Below are 21,090 nucleotides of genomic sequence, written 5' to 3'. Positions count from 1 at the left end.
ATCCTGCCCCTGGATCACTGCATGTAGGATAAGGAATACTACAGGATTGGCTTCAGTGATGGAATGGCTTCCAATGGAAAGCTATAGACTCCAGGGCCATGAATACCCGACATTAGTGCAGTATGGAGGTTTGCAGACTCCAGGGCTGTGAGGAATTCACAGTAGCGCAGTACAGAGCGCCAAGCCCCTACCAGGATAGAAACTGCTGATTTTTAAGAAATCTGCTTTCATGTTCTGGATGTTGTACTGCTACCCTTTAAAGTGCAAGTAAATGTGGGTTATAACTGTTACACTCCTGACTTTCTGGGCTGTATTTGGGGTATGCACTCCCCCATCTACACCAGGGAGCAGAGACCAGCCACCACACCATTACGATACCCTGTTCATGTGTGCAACTGACCAGACTTGGGAGCGACACAATGTGGAAAATGTCTAGGTCTACCATCCTTCATGCAGTCAATCTTATCCCTGCCAGTCATATCATCACAATAGGACCGTGGTGGTGAACCTATGGCTCGCCAATGTCTGGTCACCCTAAAAGTGATTACCAGCTGGGTGCTGAGGCTTCCCGGTTGGTAATCACTCAGCGGCGCTGTTGCAGGTGCACAACTTGATGGCAGTGTGCGCATCTGGGATCCTCCTCACCTCTCCTCCTCCATGGCTCTGCAAGAGGGGAGGAGGAGTCTGGGCGCATACACTTCTGCCCGCAGCAACGCCGAGCAGAGTAGCAGTGGCGCTTTAAAGGCAAGGAGGAGGTAAGTATATCTGTCTCAGGGGGGCTACTGTGGGGGTCTTTACTACCGCTGGGGCTGATATAGGGGACACTATTACTATTGTGGTCAATGTGAAGGTCACTATTACAACTAGTGCTGATATAGGGAATACTGTTACTATTGTGGCCAATATAGGGGGCACTTACTACTGAGGCCACTGTGGGGGTCACTATTACTATTGGTGTTGATATAGGGGACACTGTTACTATTGTGGCCAATTAGGGGGCACTTACTGAGGCCACTGTGGGGGTCACTATTACTATTGGGGCTGATTTGGGGACACTGTTACCACTGAGGCCGCTCTGCATGTGGCAGCATACGTCAAATTGACTTGGGGTATGTTTACATGTGGCAGAAATGCTGCAGAATGTCCACAACGGAGGTTTCCGCAGCAAATTATGCAGCATTTCTGCATCCAAAAAACTGTCAATCTCTACCATTGTTGCAGATTTTAAGTGGATATCAGCCGTGAACCTGCAGCTGATTTTATACTGTGCGGCCTTCACCTTCTCCATAGGCTTCCCGCTGTCAGCGCTCCCCGGCTCCCAGCGATCCGGACAGGTGTGGTGCCACTGGTCAGGTGAGGAAACTACACATCGCTGGGAATCAGAAGCTGGGGAGCGCTGACAGCGGGAAGCCTACAGAAGAGGGGCAGCGCCACATAGTATGAAACCGGCTGCGGGTCCGCGGCTGATTTCCAGTCAAAATCTGCACCAATGGTTCCTCCCTGTCTATTTTGAAACAGCCCTGTCCTTTTTATAACGACGGCGCTAAATCATATGGTGTGCTCAGCGGGTTTTGGGTTGCAGTTTGGGCACTGGGTCTCTAAAAGGTTCACCATCACTGCTATAGGGCATATGAGCAGGGAATGTCCATTGGACAGGCCCTTTAATCACTGATACAGAGATCTGCACAGGGTAAACTATAAAAGGGATAACTCTGGCATCTGTGTCCTTTTTCTTTCTGAAGCAAAGAGTTAATTTGTAAGAGCGCAAGGAATGATTGGTTTCTGTGGCAGGGACTGCGCAATTTGGCAATTGTTTCCTTGAAGCATCTGTCCATTGTTTCTGGATTATAAAGCAATTGCATTATCTCAGCTGTTTTATACCGTGGCGGAGCAAGAGATAAAAAAAAACATTTCATACGGATCTAATATCAAGTCTGACGAGAGAATCAGACGGACATCTCGCAGATTGGGGAGGATGTATTTTACGTGTAAATAGGTTCTGTAATGGGGACGAACGACCGATTCACCAGGCGGAAACGTAAGCTTTCCAGCCAGAACGGAATAGTTATGAGAAGACCGAGGCCGAAAAATGTAATGTAAAAAAGAGGGCGAGGAACATTTGTACATTTGTACTTGCAGCTTGGCTGCATTTGTTTACAAAATCCAATTATACTGATGAGTTGATTATAACATTTTTGCAAGTAAGACTGTACACTTAATGAGTCCCTTCAATGCGGCACAAACAGATTTTCTTTTGAAGTGGAATGAAATTTGCAGAAATTAATTTTCTGCTAGAGACATCATCTTATCCGCTGCTACACAGCGCCCGGGCTTAAAGGGGTTATCCCAAGTAGTCGGCGGGCAGTTGGCTTCTTCCTGTTGCTCTAAGGGTCTCATGGTAACTTCCACTGTGGGAATAGTGCTGAAGATGCCATGATTCTGCAGCAAAATCTGCAAGTGTGACTTTGTGGCAGATCTTACTGCGGATTTGCCACAGAATCTACTCTACTAATTCCATACCCTACGTCGCGGATTGCACGCAGACCTTTTCTACAGCATGTGGATAGGATTTTTTTAAAAACCCCATCCATTAACCATCGCTGTGAGTTTTCCACAGTTATCACGCTTGGACGACGAGGGTCCGTAGCGCCGATCTAGAATGACCACGACTGAGAGCATTGTTCCATTCGGTGTTGATGTTGCCTATCTGTTGCACCCATGAGTGCCGCGGGCGACCAGGGGGCCTCCGCCATCCGGCAGGGGGTCGTCTCTCGATTTTCCACTGTGGACACCCAGTATGGGTGGGTCCGGAGGGTATAGGTGCACAAGTTGGATTCATTGGGGATTTTCCACCTAGGGTCAGTGCAGGTGGGCCAGGTTTGGGACGTGGGGCTGCCCTTGTCAGGGCAATCGCCCCACTGTAAGCAGGAGTTTTTTCTCTTCCGGCCATTAGGGTTTGATTTCCCTTTTTTTCCCTGTTGGTTGCTTAGTGGTTTTTATTATACTTACCAGAATTTTTTTCCTGTGTGAACACTGCCTCGTGTCCGTGTTAGGCGTGGTGTGTCAACGCTTAGCATGGATGTAACAATCGCCCACAGTCAACACAGACCTCCCCCACTTCTCAACCAATGACCTAGCAAGGGTGTGAAAACCTCGCGCTGAGCAGAAAGTAAGATGGGGAAGGGACTTGTTGTTTGTATAGCAACAACTTATTCTGCAGCGCTTACAGGTAATTTGTTAGCCAAAGACTGTGTGTTTTTCAAATGTATTAATGACAGTTTTGCAAGTAAATGGCTATTTTAGGCTGGAGTCATACGCTGTGGCTGTTAAAAGGAATCTCCGGTTTCAGGTCAATTTCTGTCCCGGGACCAGAGGGTGGAGTAGATTACCTGTTGCTGATCTCCTCTACCGTTGTCCCTCGAATCCGCTGGTTTAGGATCCGGTTTTCAGCTGTCCAAGATGATGGCAGCTGCAATTTTCTAACTGCCTAAAGCACACTGCTTTGCTTTCTAATTGGTCAGCACTGATCACGTGTGCAGTGCTGTCCAATCAGAGAGCAGGTATAGAGCATTGGTGGTCTAACACTACTGCAGTTAGGTAGTCTGAAGATTGCATTGGCCATTTTGGATGGCTGAAAACAGGTCTGAGGAGCGTCTGCACAGAAGACAACAAAAGGTAATAAAACTGCCTCCTTCAGTCCCAAGACAAGATTTTGTCCCGAAACCGGAGGGACGCTTTAAAACCTTCCTGGCCCAGGATGTAAATGTACGCCTTGGTTGGGAACTGGTTCCCACAAATGGACGTACATTTACGTCCTATGGATGATGCAGCCTCAGAAAATGAAACTGGGCCATCAGCAGCGGGTGCCGGCTGTGACTGACCCCAACTTCCTGCTGCGACAGTGGGGATCGGTGAGAACACTGATCCTCGCTATTAACACCTTACATGCCGCAATAGATGTTGATCACCACCTGTAAAGGGTTTGCAGAGAGAGTGCAACCTCTGTGGTCATCAGCCCTCCGCCATGTAATTGGTTGCCAACCAGATGCTAGACAACGCAGGTCTGCCAGGGCCTGTGAGCACAAGTGATAATGCATTGCTGTACAGAAGTACTGAATTGTATTGTAAGTGCGATTTAGCATCACAGGTTCAAGTCCACTACAGGGACATAAAAAATGAAAGTTAAGAAAAAAAAAAAGACTATTGCGCACTTTCCTTTGTTTAAAAAAATAAATAACTAAACCCACATGTTTGTCGCATCAATACTGAACCATACATGAAAGTGAAAACAAGTTTTATCCTGCAGAGAAAATATGTAAGTCTCCAAATGCTTTTTTTTTTTGTTTGTTTTGCATCCCATGAAAATGCAACAGGTGTTCGAAAAAGCCATTTTTACCCCAAAATGGTAGCAATAAAAAACTAGAGCCCTTCAAGCAAAAAAAAACAAGCCCTCAAAGAGATCCATCTATGGAAAAATAAGTTAGGGGACTTTGAATGCAGCGATGTAAAATAAAGGATTATGCAAAAGTGGAGAAACAAACAAATCTATAATTGTGGTAATTATACCGACCCGCCGAAAATATTTATCAAGTAATTTATGATGAACACGCTTTTGAAAAAAATGGCAGAATTGATGTGGTTTTTTTTTGTTTTTTTTTCCTGCTCTCCAAAACAAATTAAGTTATACAATGCATTCTATGTAACCCAAAAAATGGTACCAATTAAAACTATGGCTTGCCACACAAACAAGCCCTCATACGGCCATGTCGACGGAGAAGTAAAAAAAAAAGTTATGTTTTTTTTTGAAAAGTGGAGATGAAAATCCCCCAAAAAAGTCACGCCCTTAGGTCCAAAATAGGCTGTCACTAAAAGTCCTGGGTGTTACCAGTCCTGCTGTTGCCATTGGTTAGACAATACCAAAGAATCTAAGGGCATATCCGTTGACGTAGAGAATGATACCCAATTGTCCATTTTATATTTTTCCAGGAGGAGTAACAGAGTAATTGCACAATGCTGAAAATATTTTCCAACTTTATTTAATGGGGAATAAAATTCCTGCATCTTTTGTTCTAGAAGACGCACCGGACGTGGAAAATAGGGAAAAAATATATTGAACTCCCCTAGGGACAGCGCAGGGTGTAGTACCGAGCGACTGAGCAGAAGCCGCAGGAGTCTGAAAAACCGGAACTCCGTGTCACAGCAGCGCTTGTGTGTGGCAGGAGGAAGGGAAATGGCTGATTAGTGGAGGCGGGGAAGCAGCAGCAGTTCCCGCCGGCTCTTACCACCAATCAGCAGTACGTATGGGAGGCAGTGGGGAGGAGAGAAAACCGCTAACTGATCGCACTAACTAAATTGTGGACGCATGTTAAACTTGCGATCATGCAAACAAATGGCGATCATGGTGAATTTTAGCACATTCTCTCTATAGGCCGCAGCAACTTTTTTTCCTCCGCTTTGGAAAAAAAGTACGTCTTATAGAGCGAAAAATACGGTATTTACTAAAGCGGACATGTCAGAAGAGCGGATGGGTGCTCTTTTTAAATATGGCTGCCATCAGGCCTGTACTGTTGAGGGGGAGCAGAGGCCACTATATTATAAAGAGATATATATATACAGTATATTTGGAAGCTAGAGATAAATGTCTGACAAAACTAGGACGATATTCCTGTGTCGTATCCCTTACGCTGACGGTAAATTAAAAAAAAAAAACATGTCTGTGGATGTTCAGAGCTGAAATTCTTCTTCTGTCTGACACCGGAGCCCTGGGTAACGCATGGTTAATGGGCCGGCACCTGTATGAATTCTCTTTCGGGTAACATTTGGGAATTTTCGCAAAATAAATAAAAATGATATGTATATGTAGACTGCAGGAAAAAAAAGCTGCCACTCGCCACATCAAACCTGCCAACGATCTGCTGGGGAGCTGTAAAAATATCCCGCGGATGTGTCTGCAGAATGAAGGCTTTAGCACCGTCCAAATCTATCTAGTCTCTTTGTGAGAGGCTGTTTGTCTTCTAGATGGGTCCCAGCAGGGGTCTGGAAAAAGCAATAATGCTTCCCTCATATTATTCATTGCAGGTGGGAGGAAGACAAGTATGAAGACGGTATCAAATGGAAATTTCTGGAACATAAGGGCCCCGTGTTCGCGCCACCGTATGATCCGCTGCCAAGAGACGTGAAGCTCTACTATGACGGTACAAACTCCTATTCCTGCCTTTCCACGTTCATCGGGGGGCTCGTGTTCGCAGGAAAGGGTTCACGGGTTCAGTTGTTATATAGGTTTCTTGGTCCCAGCTCAAGTAACAAGTCGGAACGTTTAAGAAATTGATTTTTTTTTTCTTAAAGGAGGAAATTGAATTTTCACTCGGGAGCCATTTTTAAAAGATCTGGGATTGGTTAATGGTTGCAGTTCGCGGAGGTTAGGCATGGGCGGGTATCTCACTGGCGCTTATGGTTGTAAAGTTGGGTTTGGACTCCACAGAGAAGCAATAATTGCTATAATGCGCCTTTTTATAGAGGAAAGCGATTTGATCATTTTATCGTGCAAAGATCCCATATTGTAAAATCTTAAGCAAGAAGATTGTCTTGTTGGATTTCCTTAGGTGGCCAAGATATAGACAAGACTATGCAGCAATGGAGTATGTGCTAAATTCTCCAGCATGGGGGCACTACTGAGCAACACATAGTGGTACCATAGGTGTCACCCTGGGTCATAGCTATATATAGGGGGTGCCGTGGTAGCAGTTGCACCCAGGCTTCGGTGCCCAGGAGCTGGCTGGCAAATTTTAGCCTAAGGGGCAAGCACATACAACTGGCCGATGAGTAGAAGCCTGTACATAAGGGTTTTGTCACTACCGCAAAAAAATTTCTAACAGCTGGGTCTGGCATAAACAAAAATAGACTCTACTTGCCCATGTTCGAACACCCATTCCCCTGGGACACAGCTGAGCGGCTTCTGGAGTGTACATCCGGCAGAAGTCAAGTGTTTGCTGTAGCCAATCAGAGGCCACAGTGTCACTGTCTGAACTCCTGGTATCAACACTCACATCCTGGGTGTCATGATGCCAGGAGTTTGGGATGATGATGCTGCAGTGGTCACCTGACTTCCGCCAGATGTACACTCCGGGGACCGGAGCTGCTCAGTTGTGTCCAGTGGGGCTGAAGACAGGCGAGTATTTTCTATTCATTTATCTATTGATTTATTTATTTTTATTTTTATTTTACATCAGGCCCAGCTAGTACAAGTATTTTCGTGGTAATGACAAAACTCCTTTTAGGGCTAATGCCCACAGATTTCTGCCACGTTTCACGTGTCGGAAATCCACTGCGTTATCCCACAGCTGTTAGGTTTTGTTGAGCCTAATAGCTTTCTGCCTTTCATTGCTCATGCTGTGGAATTCTACCATAGAATTCCACAGCGTAAAAGAAATCGCTACATGTTCTAATTGCCGCGGAAAACACGTGGCCGGCTTCCATTGTAGTCAATGGAAGCCGTCCGTCATGCGATACTTACGCTGTGAGCACAGTGGAAGGATCGCGTGATTACTCGGCACCAACAATCACTGGCGCATCATGCGCCGCACTGCGCTCCGGCTTGCCGGACGGGACTTGCGTGGCAGATTCGGAGAGGTGATTATAGGTTCTTTAGGGGGAAATGCCTTATCTGACTCCGCTGGGATATTCCCCTGGTGAAGTCCGACGTGGCTGTGGGCATGAGGCCTTAATCTGTTTTCCTCTGCCTGTTGTAGCATAAATACAGCCCCAGATCCAAGCATGATCTGTTTATACCCAGGACTGCGATGGTAATAAGAGGGCATCCGCTACATCTAGAAGAAAGCGGGTTTAATCACCAACAAAGAAGGGGGTTCTTCACTGTAAGAGCAGTGAGACTGTGGAACTCTCTGCCTGAGGATGTAGTGATGGAAAAATCAATGGAGGAGTTTAAGAGGGGACTAGATGTCTTTCTAGAGCGCTATGATATTACAGGATATAGACATTAGGTGACCAGCGGCTTGTTATTCTGGGTCTTACAGTCAGCTAGGAACTATCAGAGGTTGATCCAGGGATTATTCTGACTGCCATTATGGAGTTGGGAAGGAATTTTTCCCCTGAATAGGCTAATTGGCTTGTGCCTTTTGGGGGTTTTACCTTCTTCTGGATCAACAAGGAGGTTAAAACAGGCTGAACTAGATGGACCTTGTCTTCATTCAGCCTAACATACTATGCATGTTACTATGTTAAGCTCGGTACATAAGTACAGCACCAGAACCAAGCTTAGTATTATAGTCAAATACCAGTTCTACAGTCATAGTCATTAGTGCAGTGACTTCCAGTGATGATGGATAACATCTTCTTATTGGCATCATCTGTTTTCTTCTCCCTGAGCCAAGACTGCCATGAAGTCCAGTTTCCTTCTGCCACTTTTTGTCTCTGCACTATCCCTATCCTGCTGCACACCCCCAATTCCCCTCTTGGTGCTCCCTGTAGCGCTATATGCTCATTGTATGCCCCTCAAAGTAATGGTTCCCCCATAATGGCCCCCAGTCGCCAACCTTATCTTGGTAAAAGAACACAAACTAACCCTGTGTAGTCTGATTCTGCAGCCATGTTATTCCCTTTGATCTGACTACTACTTGCTTAAACTAGAGAGTTGAAGGAGCAGGTGGAAGAAATTAACACAACACCAAGATCAGAATACTCGGGGTTTGTCACTGACAGCTGGCCTATGGCTGTAACAGATTCCTGCTGTTATTCCCTTGTATTAATGTTGATCGTGGCATATATGAGGTTAACAGGGGGAGGGCACACCCTCTGTGATGTCATCAGCCCTTCGTGATTACTGGCTAAAACAAGCCGTTGCAACCTAAGACTAGTCAATGGTGTCCTGGTCTGCCATGGCTTGTTTTAGCCAAGAATAGGAATAATATACTGCAGTGCACAAGTACTGCAATGTATTAACTGAGGGATTAAGTTTACAGATTCAAGTTCCCTAAAGGAACATTAAAAAAGGCAAAAAAATAAGAATGGTAAACAGTTACTTTTTTTGCGCACTTTCACTTTTTTTTTTTTTTGGTCAACAAAAAAAAATTGAAAAAAGCTTATGTACAATAAACTGAAAACCATAATTATCCTACATAGCAGATGCAATAAAAAAAATAAAATTTTTGTCACCTAAAAAACACAAGTGATCAGAAAAGTCATGAGTTTCCCAAAATTTAACCAATTGCGGGCTTATTTACACAACCAGGGGCAAGTAACACGCCCCCTCTCCGCCCCTTGTCCATAGCCAGCAATCGGAGTGGGCGGGACATAGCGGAGCTTAGCTCTGCCCCTGTCCCGCCCACTGCCATTGCAAACGCCGGAGTGGAGGAGAGAGGCAGAGAGCCAGTGAGGGGGAGGGAATGGGGGAACTGCTTAGATGGAAGCGTATATCGGCCTGCCGTGAAAACGCCGTCCTGTATACGCTGGTGTAAATAAGCCCTAAAAGAGTAGCTCATACAAAAAACAAGTCTTCAGAGAGCTCCATCCATGGAAAATAAAGAGGTTCTGGGACTTTAAATACAGCAATGCAAAGAAAATAAATTTTCTCATTTCCGTAACATACTTGCTTTAAAAATGTTGCTTTACCACTATAAATCATGTTTGAAGTGGCTGCCACTAGGGGTCTCTCTTCCAGCTTCTTTGTAATCCATTCTCTGTTAGGTACAGTTCTTCTGTAGTAACTAGGATGCTGATGTTTTCATAGCAACAGGGGGAGGAGCCATCTTCACAAGCAGCTCCTGTGCACTCAGAGGCTGCAGGCTAACAAGTCTGTAGACACTGTCTCCAGTCTCTGCTTCTCCTGCTATTATTGTGTGTGTGCACATTACACACACATTATAGTGGATTTACTAACTAACCAGAATATCACTGAATGCCTTAATCATCCTAGGGAAAGCAGAGAGGCGGGAATTCATATACAGTACCGTCTTCCTGCTAATTGGACCACAGACTGTACAAAAATGCAGCATGGGAAAAAAGGGCAGGGAAGTCAGGACAGTGAACTATTGTCAGAATGCTAGGCTTGCTACATGCCCCCTTCCTGAAAGTTGATTGTAAACAGCAGAACAGAAAAATGGGGAAGACCACCTGAAAATCAGAACTTAGACATGTAACCGGGTACAAACGGCAACAAAAATGTATCTAAAAAAACTTCACACACACTCTCAATGGCTCCTTAATCCCTCATTGGGTTGCATATCCAGATACATAAAGGGTCACTATACAAAACATTCTAAATGCTAGCCTGACTCCCTGCCGGATCTGCTGTCTGGCTTATGATGGGATCTTTCAGCTTTTGTCATACCGTCCAGTGTTTGAACGGGCATAATAGTGCTGCATGCCACGCTGTTCTGCCAGTCAAATATGGCAATCTGTGACGGAGGCTCCTGGTGCGGATCTAAACATGGCTTTAATTCTGCCAGTGATGAAATGGGGTCACATTCAACTGCATGAAATAAAACTCTTCTCAAAGGCCCCGGAGGAAATTGAGCCTGAGGTTTCAGCAATGAGGTGCAAAAAAGTCTTGATTTGTTGTTTTCCTTTCTGCGTAATTACTAGCCAGTGATCAGCGCAATTTAGAGCCTCATTAAACAGATTAATATAAATTGATGTCTTTAGGGACGATTGCAGCACCTCCATCACTTAAAATGCTGATTTATGCACTCGGCACTGAGACTGGAGCAACTTGAATTTTCAAAGCCGGAGGAATAGCTTCAAGTGAAAAAAAAAAAGTAGCACCCCTCCCACCCCCCCAAACCCCAACCATTATTTATACCACTCCTAGTTCGGTCTTGTGTATTAGAAGAGCCCTTTGGTCCCCAAGCACCAGAGACCCATGGCTACTGCACCCCCTATAGCGGTGTCACTGAATTTCCTTATAAATGATATCACTATCTTGGCAATGCTGCAACCATAGCCTAAAAGTATATGCATAGAACTTTGGGTATGCTTTATGAAATGGCAGTGGCGGTATTACTCCATACCTTGTCCTCCTTATGTGTATGTGCTTTGGAGTTCTTGATATTCATGAGCTGTCATATCTTACCCTCTTTTACCGACCACTGATTTACAGCTTTCTCCCTATGCACAGCAGTAGGGAGAAAGCAGTCAATCAGCTGCTGCAAGGCATGGGTTGCCTGACGCTTCAAAATGCAAAAACCCCTTGCTCCGCTTCTGCAGCACCTTATGGGTCCTACTAGGTCATATACATTAATGAGGTCTACCGGGGCTTTTACTACTGATGACCTATCCTTAGGATGGGTCATCAATACCTGATTAGTAAAAGTCTACAAACTCAGGGGTCCCAAGCTGCAGACTCCTGCCAATCAACTATTGATGACCTATCCTGATAGTAAACACATTTAAGACCAAGCAACATAAATATGTCGTTTGATCTTGGGCAATAATCCAACTGATTACTAAAAAAATGGCGTGGGAATAAAGCTCCCGCAATCTAGTAGGAGCCGATGGAGAAGATGGCAGTGTTTTTGTGTGTTTTTTTTTTTTTTAAACTGAGTCTGCCTTCTCTCCTGCAGGCTAAATAATAATAATAATCTTTATTTGTATAGCGCCAACTTATTCCGCAGCGCTATATAGTGCTTCAGCGTTATCCAGAGAACTGAGGTAGTAGTAGTACCATTTTCTCTTAGCCCTGCTGATCACGTGATTCAGTGTGCCCCCTGACAAAGGCAGAACTGCTGGGTCTTGGCAAACCAAAATCGGCCCTGGCAATGACTGTCACTATACGGGGATGATGTATTTTTTCCATTACTGGGGCTCTTATGGCTGCTCCAATAGATGCCACAGCTGCATTGGAAAACTGCAAGGTTTAAGAAAAATTTTTTTTAAATATGTCAATGTACCTCAGAGGTCTTACAGTATTTAACTTCACGGGGGACACCGATGTAAAAAAAAAAAAAAAAAAGTTACAAAAATTAGTTTAAAACATTGCTGAATGAAACGCAAATCTACATTTAAAAAAAAAAAACTAAACAAAGCACCACAGACACCAACCTAAACCGTTACCATAGCAGCTCTGTAATCTGAGGCTAGACAAATCATGTATCCCTGTTTGAAACAAACTGGGGAAGATATGACTGCTGGGTAACTTTTTTGTTTTTTTTTTTCTTTTAGTGCAAATTTTAAAAATAAAGAACTATAAATTTAAACTTTTTTTTTTTTTTAACTTTTTCTACATGAAAAAAGCAAAAGAACGGGAAAAAATGATGTGAAAAAAGGTATTAAAAAATAGCCCCATATGTCACAAAAAATGTAGCAAAAATATTTTTGACAAGCCAAGGAGAAACATTTTAATGGCTATCAAAAATGCATGATGTTACAGTGAGCTTTCGAACCTCCCAGGATTCTGCTTTAAGCCTGAAGAGCCCTGCGTCGGCTCGTAAGCTCGCTAGAACATCGCGTATTTTTGTTAGCCATTAAACGGTATCATATCTACAAGATGACTTGGTTTCTCTTGCTGCGAACAATCACGTTTTAATCCATGATGGACATCGGATGTGGAAACTACTCCGTGGGTTCACATTCAAATGATTTGGACATTTGGGGGGGCCCATGCGCAGTGTTTTGTTTTTTTTTGCAATGTGGTGCTTAAGCCTCATGCCCACGGCCAGGTTGGATTCCGCCTGCGAAATATCAAGGCGGAATCAGACCCGTCACCCCCCAGAGACCCTACAGTCACCTCTGTGAATCCGCTGCAAGTGTCTTACCCAGCAAGTCGGCGTGTAGTGCAGCGCATGATGCGCCAGCGGTGAGGCGGATTCCCGCGATACTTCTGCTGTGCCCACTGTGCACAATATCGCGGGACAGACGTCTTCCATTGACTGCAATAGAAGCCGTCTGCGCAATTTTCCGCACTGAATAGAACAGACTGTGATTCTCCCCTGCGAGCGGAAAATCGCAGTTGATTTCCACTTGTGGGCATGGAAAAATAGTTTACCACAGCACGTCTATGGATGGACATTGCTGCAGCATTCGAGGCGGGTGTCTGACCACGAATTCCACAGCAATAATCCGTCTGTGGGCATTGGCCCTTATGGACGGCGTGTCATGCACAGAGAAATTGAGCACGCTATGATAACAGCCATCATGGAACCTCAGCAGATAGAAAGTAGGCTTGTGTGTGAGAGAGGGAAAACACGCCACTTGTGTGGATGAGGATGTGAGGCATGGAGCTTTTATACAGGCTGGGCATGGAGAACTAGGCCGGCACTGCACTGTTGTGAAGGCTGTGTGACTGGAAATCTGTGGTGCCCCTAGCAACCAATCACAGCGCAGCTTTCGTTTTACCTCAGCAGTGTAAGAAATGAAAGCTGTGCTGTGATTGGTTGCTAGGGGCAACAAAAACTGATTTTTCTTTCAGACATCTTTCATAAGAGTGTGGTGCCGGCCTAGTTTTCTTTGGCCGACCCTGTAGATGCTTTGGTGATGTGAGGCACACATGTAGTTACGTAATGCATCAACATGAGGGCAGAGCTGTTTTGATAACAAACCGTAACACATCAGTCTTGTCAGTATCCGCATGGGCGATTTTTGTTGCGATGCGATTCTTAACTTTAGGCGTTTTTGGGTTTTTTTCTTAAATCGTGTGAGAAAATTGCGAGCAGCAGCGATGGGATGCTACATTTTTCCCAAGAAAAAAAGCATCTCTGGCGCTACCAAATCGTGTGTACATAGCGGCGATACCACAGCTATTTTGTAGCAGTGATACTGCTGTCGCCCGTGTGGATACAGCTTAATGCTAATTTCACATAGGTGGGGGTGATACTAGGCAGTGAAACTGGGCCCAATATCTCGCTCGCCAATGTGCGATGTCCCTGCGGATCCGAAGCGTCTTTGTGTTTATACCCTCCTCACATCACTTCAGAAAAGTATTGATTCGCCGCCACAGAGTGTTTTCCAGTTCTTGCAATGGGTAAACCTCACGTCGCACCGCACTTGTGTGCACCGCGCACTCTGTGCGATGCTGTGCTGACCCCATTGAAAACAATTGGCTATGCGATGCGAGGGAACACCCAAGGATAGGACATGCCATGTTTTTTTCCTGAGCCGCGATGAGGGAAAAGAATCACTCTTGTGTACGATGCTATTCAAAAGATTGGTTCCATATTCGTACAAGATTTGTGAGTCTCGCTCTATTCTCTCGTCCGTGGGAAAGCGGCTGCTATAACGTGACCGCTAGCACAACAATTGCCAGTTGGCACCTGTAAGCGCAGGTACTGCCCCGCAATTGTTGGGAAGACGCGAGTACTAGTGTCTGCAGCTAGCACTCGTGTCACCGCGCCCCAGGCAGGTGTCTGTGTGTAGAATGAATATATAGATTTATATTCCTTTTTTCTACTTTCCTGTTTGCACCTGACTTAATGATTCTATTTAACATCTCTTCATCACATCGCAGGAAAGTCTGTCCAGCTTGGGGCTCAGGCAGAAGAAGTGGCCGTGTTCTTTGCCGCCATGTTGGACCATGAATACACCACCTTGGACATCTTCCGGAACAACTTCTTCATAGATTGGAGAAAGGTATTAAGAAGAGGGATCTATGTGTAATCCTCGCAGAAGTGCAATATACGAAGTGTACTGGCCTGCCAAATCAGCCATAGATAGGATTGTTCTCGGTGGATCCCATCGATCAGGATCCAGTGACTGTTATGTCTATAAGGGAAAACTGGGTGCAGATGGCCTCACTGCCAAAGGGTTAGTTTAACTCCGGATTATCTAGTTGGCCACACTAAAGGGCCGTGGCTTCTGGAAACCTGCAACGAAGCTTTTTAGTTTTGAGTATTTAGAGGTAGGGCTAGAAATAAAAAAAATAAAAAATCTTGTCATTTATATAGCACCAGCTTATTCCACAGCACTTTCAGGTAATTTGTTTATTCCCCCCCCCCCCCCCACCAAGCTGGGTACTCATTTTACCGACCTCAGAAGGATGAAAGGCCTTGAGCTGGGTACCTGAACCATTCAGGGATTGAACCTACAACCTTCAGGTCTGCTGCCTCAGCACTCTGCCCCACACGAGGCTCTCATGTATGGGCAGGTTCGATTTATACCTTTCCTTCGCCTTGTTTCCCCATATATACATGGCTACACATAGACTGAACGGCCACTGTATAAGAGACCCCCATCTAGTAGCGTTGGACTTTCTTTGGCTTTTAGAACTATAGCAAATTTTTGGAGATGTAGATTCCTCTACCTCCCTTCTGTCATTGGCTCCCATAGGAGCTATCCAGGACTATCCCTGCGGGCCGGGGTGCAGGCGCTCAGTGCTATATTCGCCCAGCCAGGCGCTTTCACGCCGCAGGAATACGGCCATGTGATCTGATGCATTTGAATCCAATGCATCAGATCATAGCGTATATCGTCCGGCCGTGAAAACGGCAGCCGATTATGCGCTCATGTGAAGAGACCTGAAGCTGATCCATGGAAAACTTTGCACTTTGGGGTCACGGGGATAATTTCCATACGGGGAAGCTCCAATTGTGAAAGGGCTCTAATAAATGGGCCATTCATCGTATGTCAATTTGGGGAGTTAATCCAATAGCCAATTGAGACCTATTGAACAACCCACACTAGCGGTTTTTCCTGTGTGTGTAGTACACAAGAAAAATGCAGCACCCACAATGTTGGCGCATATTACACACGCTTACATGCCAAGATGCTGCGTGCCACCAATCCCCATGCACGAAGTACACATGTCACTGTGAACATGGTGCGTGGCGGCACGCCAGAGATTTGTGCGCAGCATGGCGAATGGAACAATGCTCTTGGTCGTGGTCATTCTAGATCGGCTCTACGGACCCTCGTCGTCCAAGCGTGATAACTAACTATGGCGGTGCTCATGATCACGTGAGCCCAGCCTTAAATCTATAGCCAATGAACAAGGTAGTGTTTGTTTTTTTGTTGTTGTTTTTTTTAACCTTTTATCAGGCCTGTAATGCAATTCTTGCAATACTATTCATGTAGAACATAAAAAATCTGGTTTCTGGTAAGTCGAGAGTTGTCTACAATTCTAAATACCTTTTCTAAATAGCATTCTAAAGTACTTGTGCACTCCATATGTGAAGCTTCATCGTACTTCGGAGAGACCTAAGCTGGTGAAGCAGCTGCGTGATTAATAATGAAATGGTAATTAGCTGAGGATGGCAGGAGCAAGCTGTTGTCTGTTTTGTGGTATGTAGTATTCTACCCCCTTAAAGGCCCAGCGAAGGCGCCACAACGTGTGACAGAGAGAAAGGGAGAACCGTTGGCTCTTGCACCCAGCAGGTATCTGCTCAGTACTTAGATTTGGGTTTTCGAAATACTTTTTTTTTTTTTTTTTTTAATCGCCTTCTCAGAGCTGAGTGATGTATACTACATGCTTGTTAAATAATCTCGGGTATTAGACTTGTGATACTGCTGCCCTTTGGTGTTTGAAAGGGGCTTGCATAGAAATATAGCAATGCCCGAAGTCTCTTATGTGCGGTTCAATTCATCCACAACCCGACCGCTGCCAAAACTTAGTTGACTACAAGGTTAGTTGAAGCCAACACTATCGCAGCAACAGATGTTTCTCATAAAATCAGTGGAAACTGACCAAAATTTCAATTGACTTCTAAAACTGTCTATACACATTAGGCTGACGGCTGTGTTCCCTGATAGTCATTAGATTGTCAGAGGATTGGGTGACGTCTACTGAAGCCATGGTTTATTGCAGATCTAAGGGTGCTTCTAATGGGCAGATCATCTGTGCACGATAACGAGCGCCAACCAGCGCTGAGCATGTCGCTCACTGCTCATTAATGTCTACACTTGCAAATGATCTGCTTTATGGGAATAAATGATTTTTTACTATGATCGTTCATCCCTATACAATTATCATTCGTCAGCTGTATATCTCCTTGTTTTAACAGGGAGCCATGCAACTGACCAACGAGCATAGTAATGCATACATAAGACTCAATCGGTCACTAGACAAACTATTGTCACTTACTTGCCCTGTCGGGTCTGGTGTTTACATTGGATGAACGTCACCTGTAATCCTTGAATTTAGCAATTTCTTGGGCGATTGTTGGCCAATGTAAAAGTACCCTAAGGTTCGGGTGAGTAAGACTCGACAAGGCCGCTACTGATGGCCCGTGCAAACTCTGCAAGCAAAGCTTCTGTATCTGAAATTGGAGGATAAAGAGTCTTGGCAATGGGTTCTCTTGGGAATAGAGGGTTCCTGGCAATGGGTTCTCCAAGGAATAGAGGGTTCCCACACAACTCTGCTCAATTTGTCTTCAGCCCACACTGCCCAGTCATGTTGACCACGGTTGGTACAGTTGACCACGGTTGGTACAGTTGACCACGGTTGGTACAGTTGACCACGGTTGGTACAGTTGACCACGGTTGGTACAGTTGACCACGGTTGGTACAGTTGACCACGGTTGGTACAGTTGGATTCAAAATGTGGTCTTGTGGCGGTTTCTAGAAGGCAGGTTACCAAATATTTCAGCAGACATCGGCCAGCCTTCACTACCAGTTTCTGACCTCCTTTCCCATTGATGACCCAGCTACCGGGAAGTATGTGAAGTCTTTCCCTAACCCATCAGAAGGGCATGAATCCTGTGAATGTGAGCCCCCAGTTCACTAAATTGCTGGGTTAATCGTGGGTAAACAAATGTTAGGGCAAATGTAAAGGGCCCTTAAGCTGAAGAGAGAGCTCTCAACTTCACAATAGACATGTATCATATCAACAGCTGATGCCAGACAGCTCAGGCGAGGGCGCACAATACACTTTACATCTTTCCCTTATGTCGGTGGACTAGGCCAACTTTTTACGTGTGTGGTCTTCATAAATGGCTTGTCCAAGATTATTAAAAACATGGCTACTTTCTTTCAGAAATAGTGCCTCATGTGTCCATGGGTAGTGGCTGGTATTGCAGCTCAGCCATTCAATTAACTCTTTCCAAGCCACTGACTAATGTCTAAAGACATGCTGATTGAAGGCTGTACAGCTTGCGATGTCTGAAGACATCTGGCAGGGTATTCTGGTATTCTTACTGTATATTACAGGCCGCTCTGCTGTCGGGCGCCTCTCCGGCATGTCACATACTGCAGTACTGGCGCTAGCCAGCAGATGGCGCCATTGTAAAATCGCAGAAAGAAAGCCCCCTAGGAAACTCTGAATCCAAAATTGGATTGCAAAGGGTTAAAGTGAATGGCTCAAAGTTGCAATACCAGATGGAACCCATGTATAAATGTGATGTGGTTGAAGGAGCTATTTATCTGATGTAGTCAGAGGACAGCTGTGCCAGCTCAGACACCAGATCACATGGTGTGGACCTCTCGTTGTCAAAAACGGGGGTGGGCTGACTGGCTAAGTTCAGTAACCAAAGCCAGCTCACTTCTGTGTCTGCATTGGTTGTTAAAGAGAAGGGGGCTGGCTTAGTTTTAAAATTAGTCAGCTAGCCCCCTCCAATCAAGTCACTTAAAGTAAAAGGTCCATACCACTTGACCCAATGTTGGATCGGGCTCGAAGTAGTAGAGGTGCCCACACTGTTGGGCTATGGCTATATAAGAGTAAGTATGTTTCCCTCCGACATCATGACAGCATACACCCGGAGGTTGCTCACCTGCTGACCTGAATGGACAGGAAGAAGCAGAACATAAAAGGCACCTCCCCTCCACCAAACACCAGTGCTTTTCCTGTCCCTCCAGGACAGCAGCGGCAGAGCTCCAGCGATGCTGTCCCATGCCGGAGGTTCCAGGACTTACCGGTGAGCAGCGGCATCTCTTCTGGCAGCCCCGGTTGCCCCAGTGGGAAGTACCTCATCTGGGAGCTAACCGGGGACTGCGTGGGCCTGGGTCCAAGGACGGGCTTTTTGGCATCACTGCGGCCGTCATTCAGGTGGCGGCCGCCATCTCTAAGATATCATCTTCTGGCAGCCCCGCTTGCCCCAGTGGGAAGTACCTCATCTGGGTGCGAACCGGGGACTACGTGGGCCTGGGTCCAAGGACGGACTTTCCGGCACCACCGCGGCCGTCAACCAGGCGGCGACCGCCATCTCTGGGTCCCGGCTGTAGCGGGCGAAACACAAGGAGTGTGACGCAAGACGCTCCGCAAGAGGGCGTGGCCTCGATGGAGCACACAAAGGGGGCGTGGCCTGGCGCGGCTTGGCGCCAGATTCAAAATTTAAAGCCCCTGCACCAGGCAGCCGGTGTTTTTTCTTTTCATGCTAGTAATCGATTCTAAGGACAGGAATGGATCCCACAAGTGCAGGATGTCGGCCAAGAGAGGACCCAGAGAATCTCCAAACTGTAAGTGGTCCTGTGGGCCAACCTACAGATACCTGCACTACACTTCCCTTACTAACAGAGCTCTCCCTTGTCATGTATGACAGGGATACTCAAAAACCTAGGTGGGCTAGGAGGAGAAGTAAAAAGCGTCCAGTATGCTTACAAAACTTGACGACTCCTATTCTAAAACATTATGTGCTTCCTGCTCAGCGAAAATTCTGCAGGAAGAAAAATCTTCCCCCATGTCTGAAATCCAGTCAGTTGTCCGGGAAGAAACAGTCCTACCTCTGGGACCTCCACCGGACCCTTAGGGGCCACAAGAAGGTCTGCTCCGGCAGTGTTAGAGTCCGACTCTGACATGGCAGAAGAATTCGATCTTGAAGATCTTGGGGAAGTGTCGCAGGGAGAGAAAAAATACCTAGTTTTCAAAAAAACGCTAACAGAGAAACCTTGCACTGTGCAGGACGTCATGTTGCGAGTCTGCTTCCACAACGTAAATCTACATTCCCTGTAAACGCCACACTTAAACCATTGATCCTTAATGATTGGAATTGTATGGATCAAGCTCTGTTAATTTCTAAAAGAATTTTAGGAGTGTCCTTTATTTGCAGACAATGAAGTGGCTATCCTTGAGGAGACGCCAAATGTTGACACAGCTATCTCTGTGGTGTCTAAAAGAACTGGACTACCATCTGAGGATACGTCCCACTTAAAGGACTCCATGGACAACAAAGTAGACATAACCATGCGTAAGGCTTGGTCCACGTCCAGTTTCTTTATAAAGCTAATACTGCGGCCACCTTGGTGGCTCGCTCTATGGCGGTTTGACTAGGTCAGCTTCTACGGTCCGCTTCGAAGCCCGCATGGCAGCCCTATCCAACACGGCCAGGGGTAAAGTAGTGGTCAGGAGACATAACCTCCAAAAATAGGTTGTGTACCCTACCCTTTCGGGGCGGCTAGTCATCAGACCCCGCAAAAAGCGCCTTCATTCCATGTCCCTCGTCTACAACATACGTGGGGAAAGGAAAGACCGGAGGAAGCGGTAAGGCTCTTACTGTTGTCCCTCAACCTGCATCTTCATGCCCAGTGAGCAGAAGATTAGTTCATTTGTGCACTAGTTGGAGAAACATAGCTACTGACGGTGCCTACCACACGCTAGGAAATGATCCTAATGACAGGAATCGATCCCACAAGCGCAGGCCTGGTGGCGGAGGGGTACAAGATTTGAGCTAGAACCCCGCCCTCCAAATAGATTCATTTTAACCTCGGGGGACTGTGTGGGCCTGGGTCCAAGTACGGGCTTCCGGTCCCACCGCGACCGTCATCCAGGCACCAACCCTAGAGCAGGCTCTACTTAAGGGTGAACAAATCGTGCTGGATATCGGTGCAGTTATCCCCATCCCTAAGACGGAATGGGGGAAAGGGTTTTACTCCCCTCTCTTTCTGGTTCCCAACCAGATGGCTCCCACCGATGGAGACTATCAGAACCGCAACCCCCCTGATTGGTAGGGATAACGTTATGGCTACGATTGACATAAAGGATGAGTATTATCACATCCCCAATTATGTCAACTCGCAAAAAGTTAGTAAAATTTGCACTGAGAATGGCGCCTTCCCTTTAAAATCTCCTCTGCTTCAGGGATCTTTTCCAAAGGGGTGATTGAAATGGTAGCCTTTCTGCACAATCGCGGGATTATCATCCCCCATCTGAAAGGGGGCATAGCTCAGTAGATGGTTTCCTGCTGGTGGCAGATCCCCTCACTATTCTGAGGTCACACT

At 46.0% G+C, this 21,090-nt stretch overlaps 1 protein-coding gene across 1 annotated transcript in view; it reads left to right on the top strand.

The window, feature by feature from the left end:
* The window catches only part of LOC136581620 (DNA topoisomerase I, mitochondrial-like), a 138,612-nt gene that overhangs the window by 43,348 nt on the left and 74,174 nt on the right, over positions 1 to 21,090 (top strand). Inside the window, exons 7-8 of the mRNA XM_066582216.1 lie at positions 6,079 to 6,194; positions 14,456 to 14,577. Coding sequence (XP_066438313.1) covers positions 6,079 to 6,194; positions 14,456 to 14,577 — 238 coding nt within the window. The remainder of the gene's footprint in view (positions 1 to 6,078; positions 6,195 to 14,455; positions 14,578 to 21,090) is intronic.

This window comes from Eleutherodactylus coqui, chromosome 11 (assembly GCF_035609145.1).
Source record: "Eleutherodactylus coqui strain aEleCoq1 chromosome 11, aEleCoq1.hap1, whole genome shotgun sequence".
NCBI lineage: Eukaryota > Metazoa > Chordata > Amphibia > Anura > Eleutherodactylidae > Eleutherodactylus > Eleutherodactylus coqui.
Note: the sequence above shows the minus strand (reverse complement) of the source record. Positions and strands in the feature narration are given on the sequence as shown.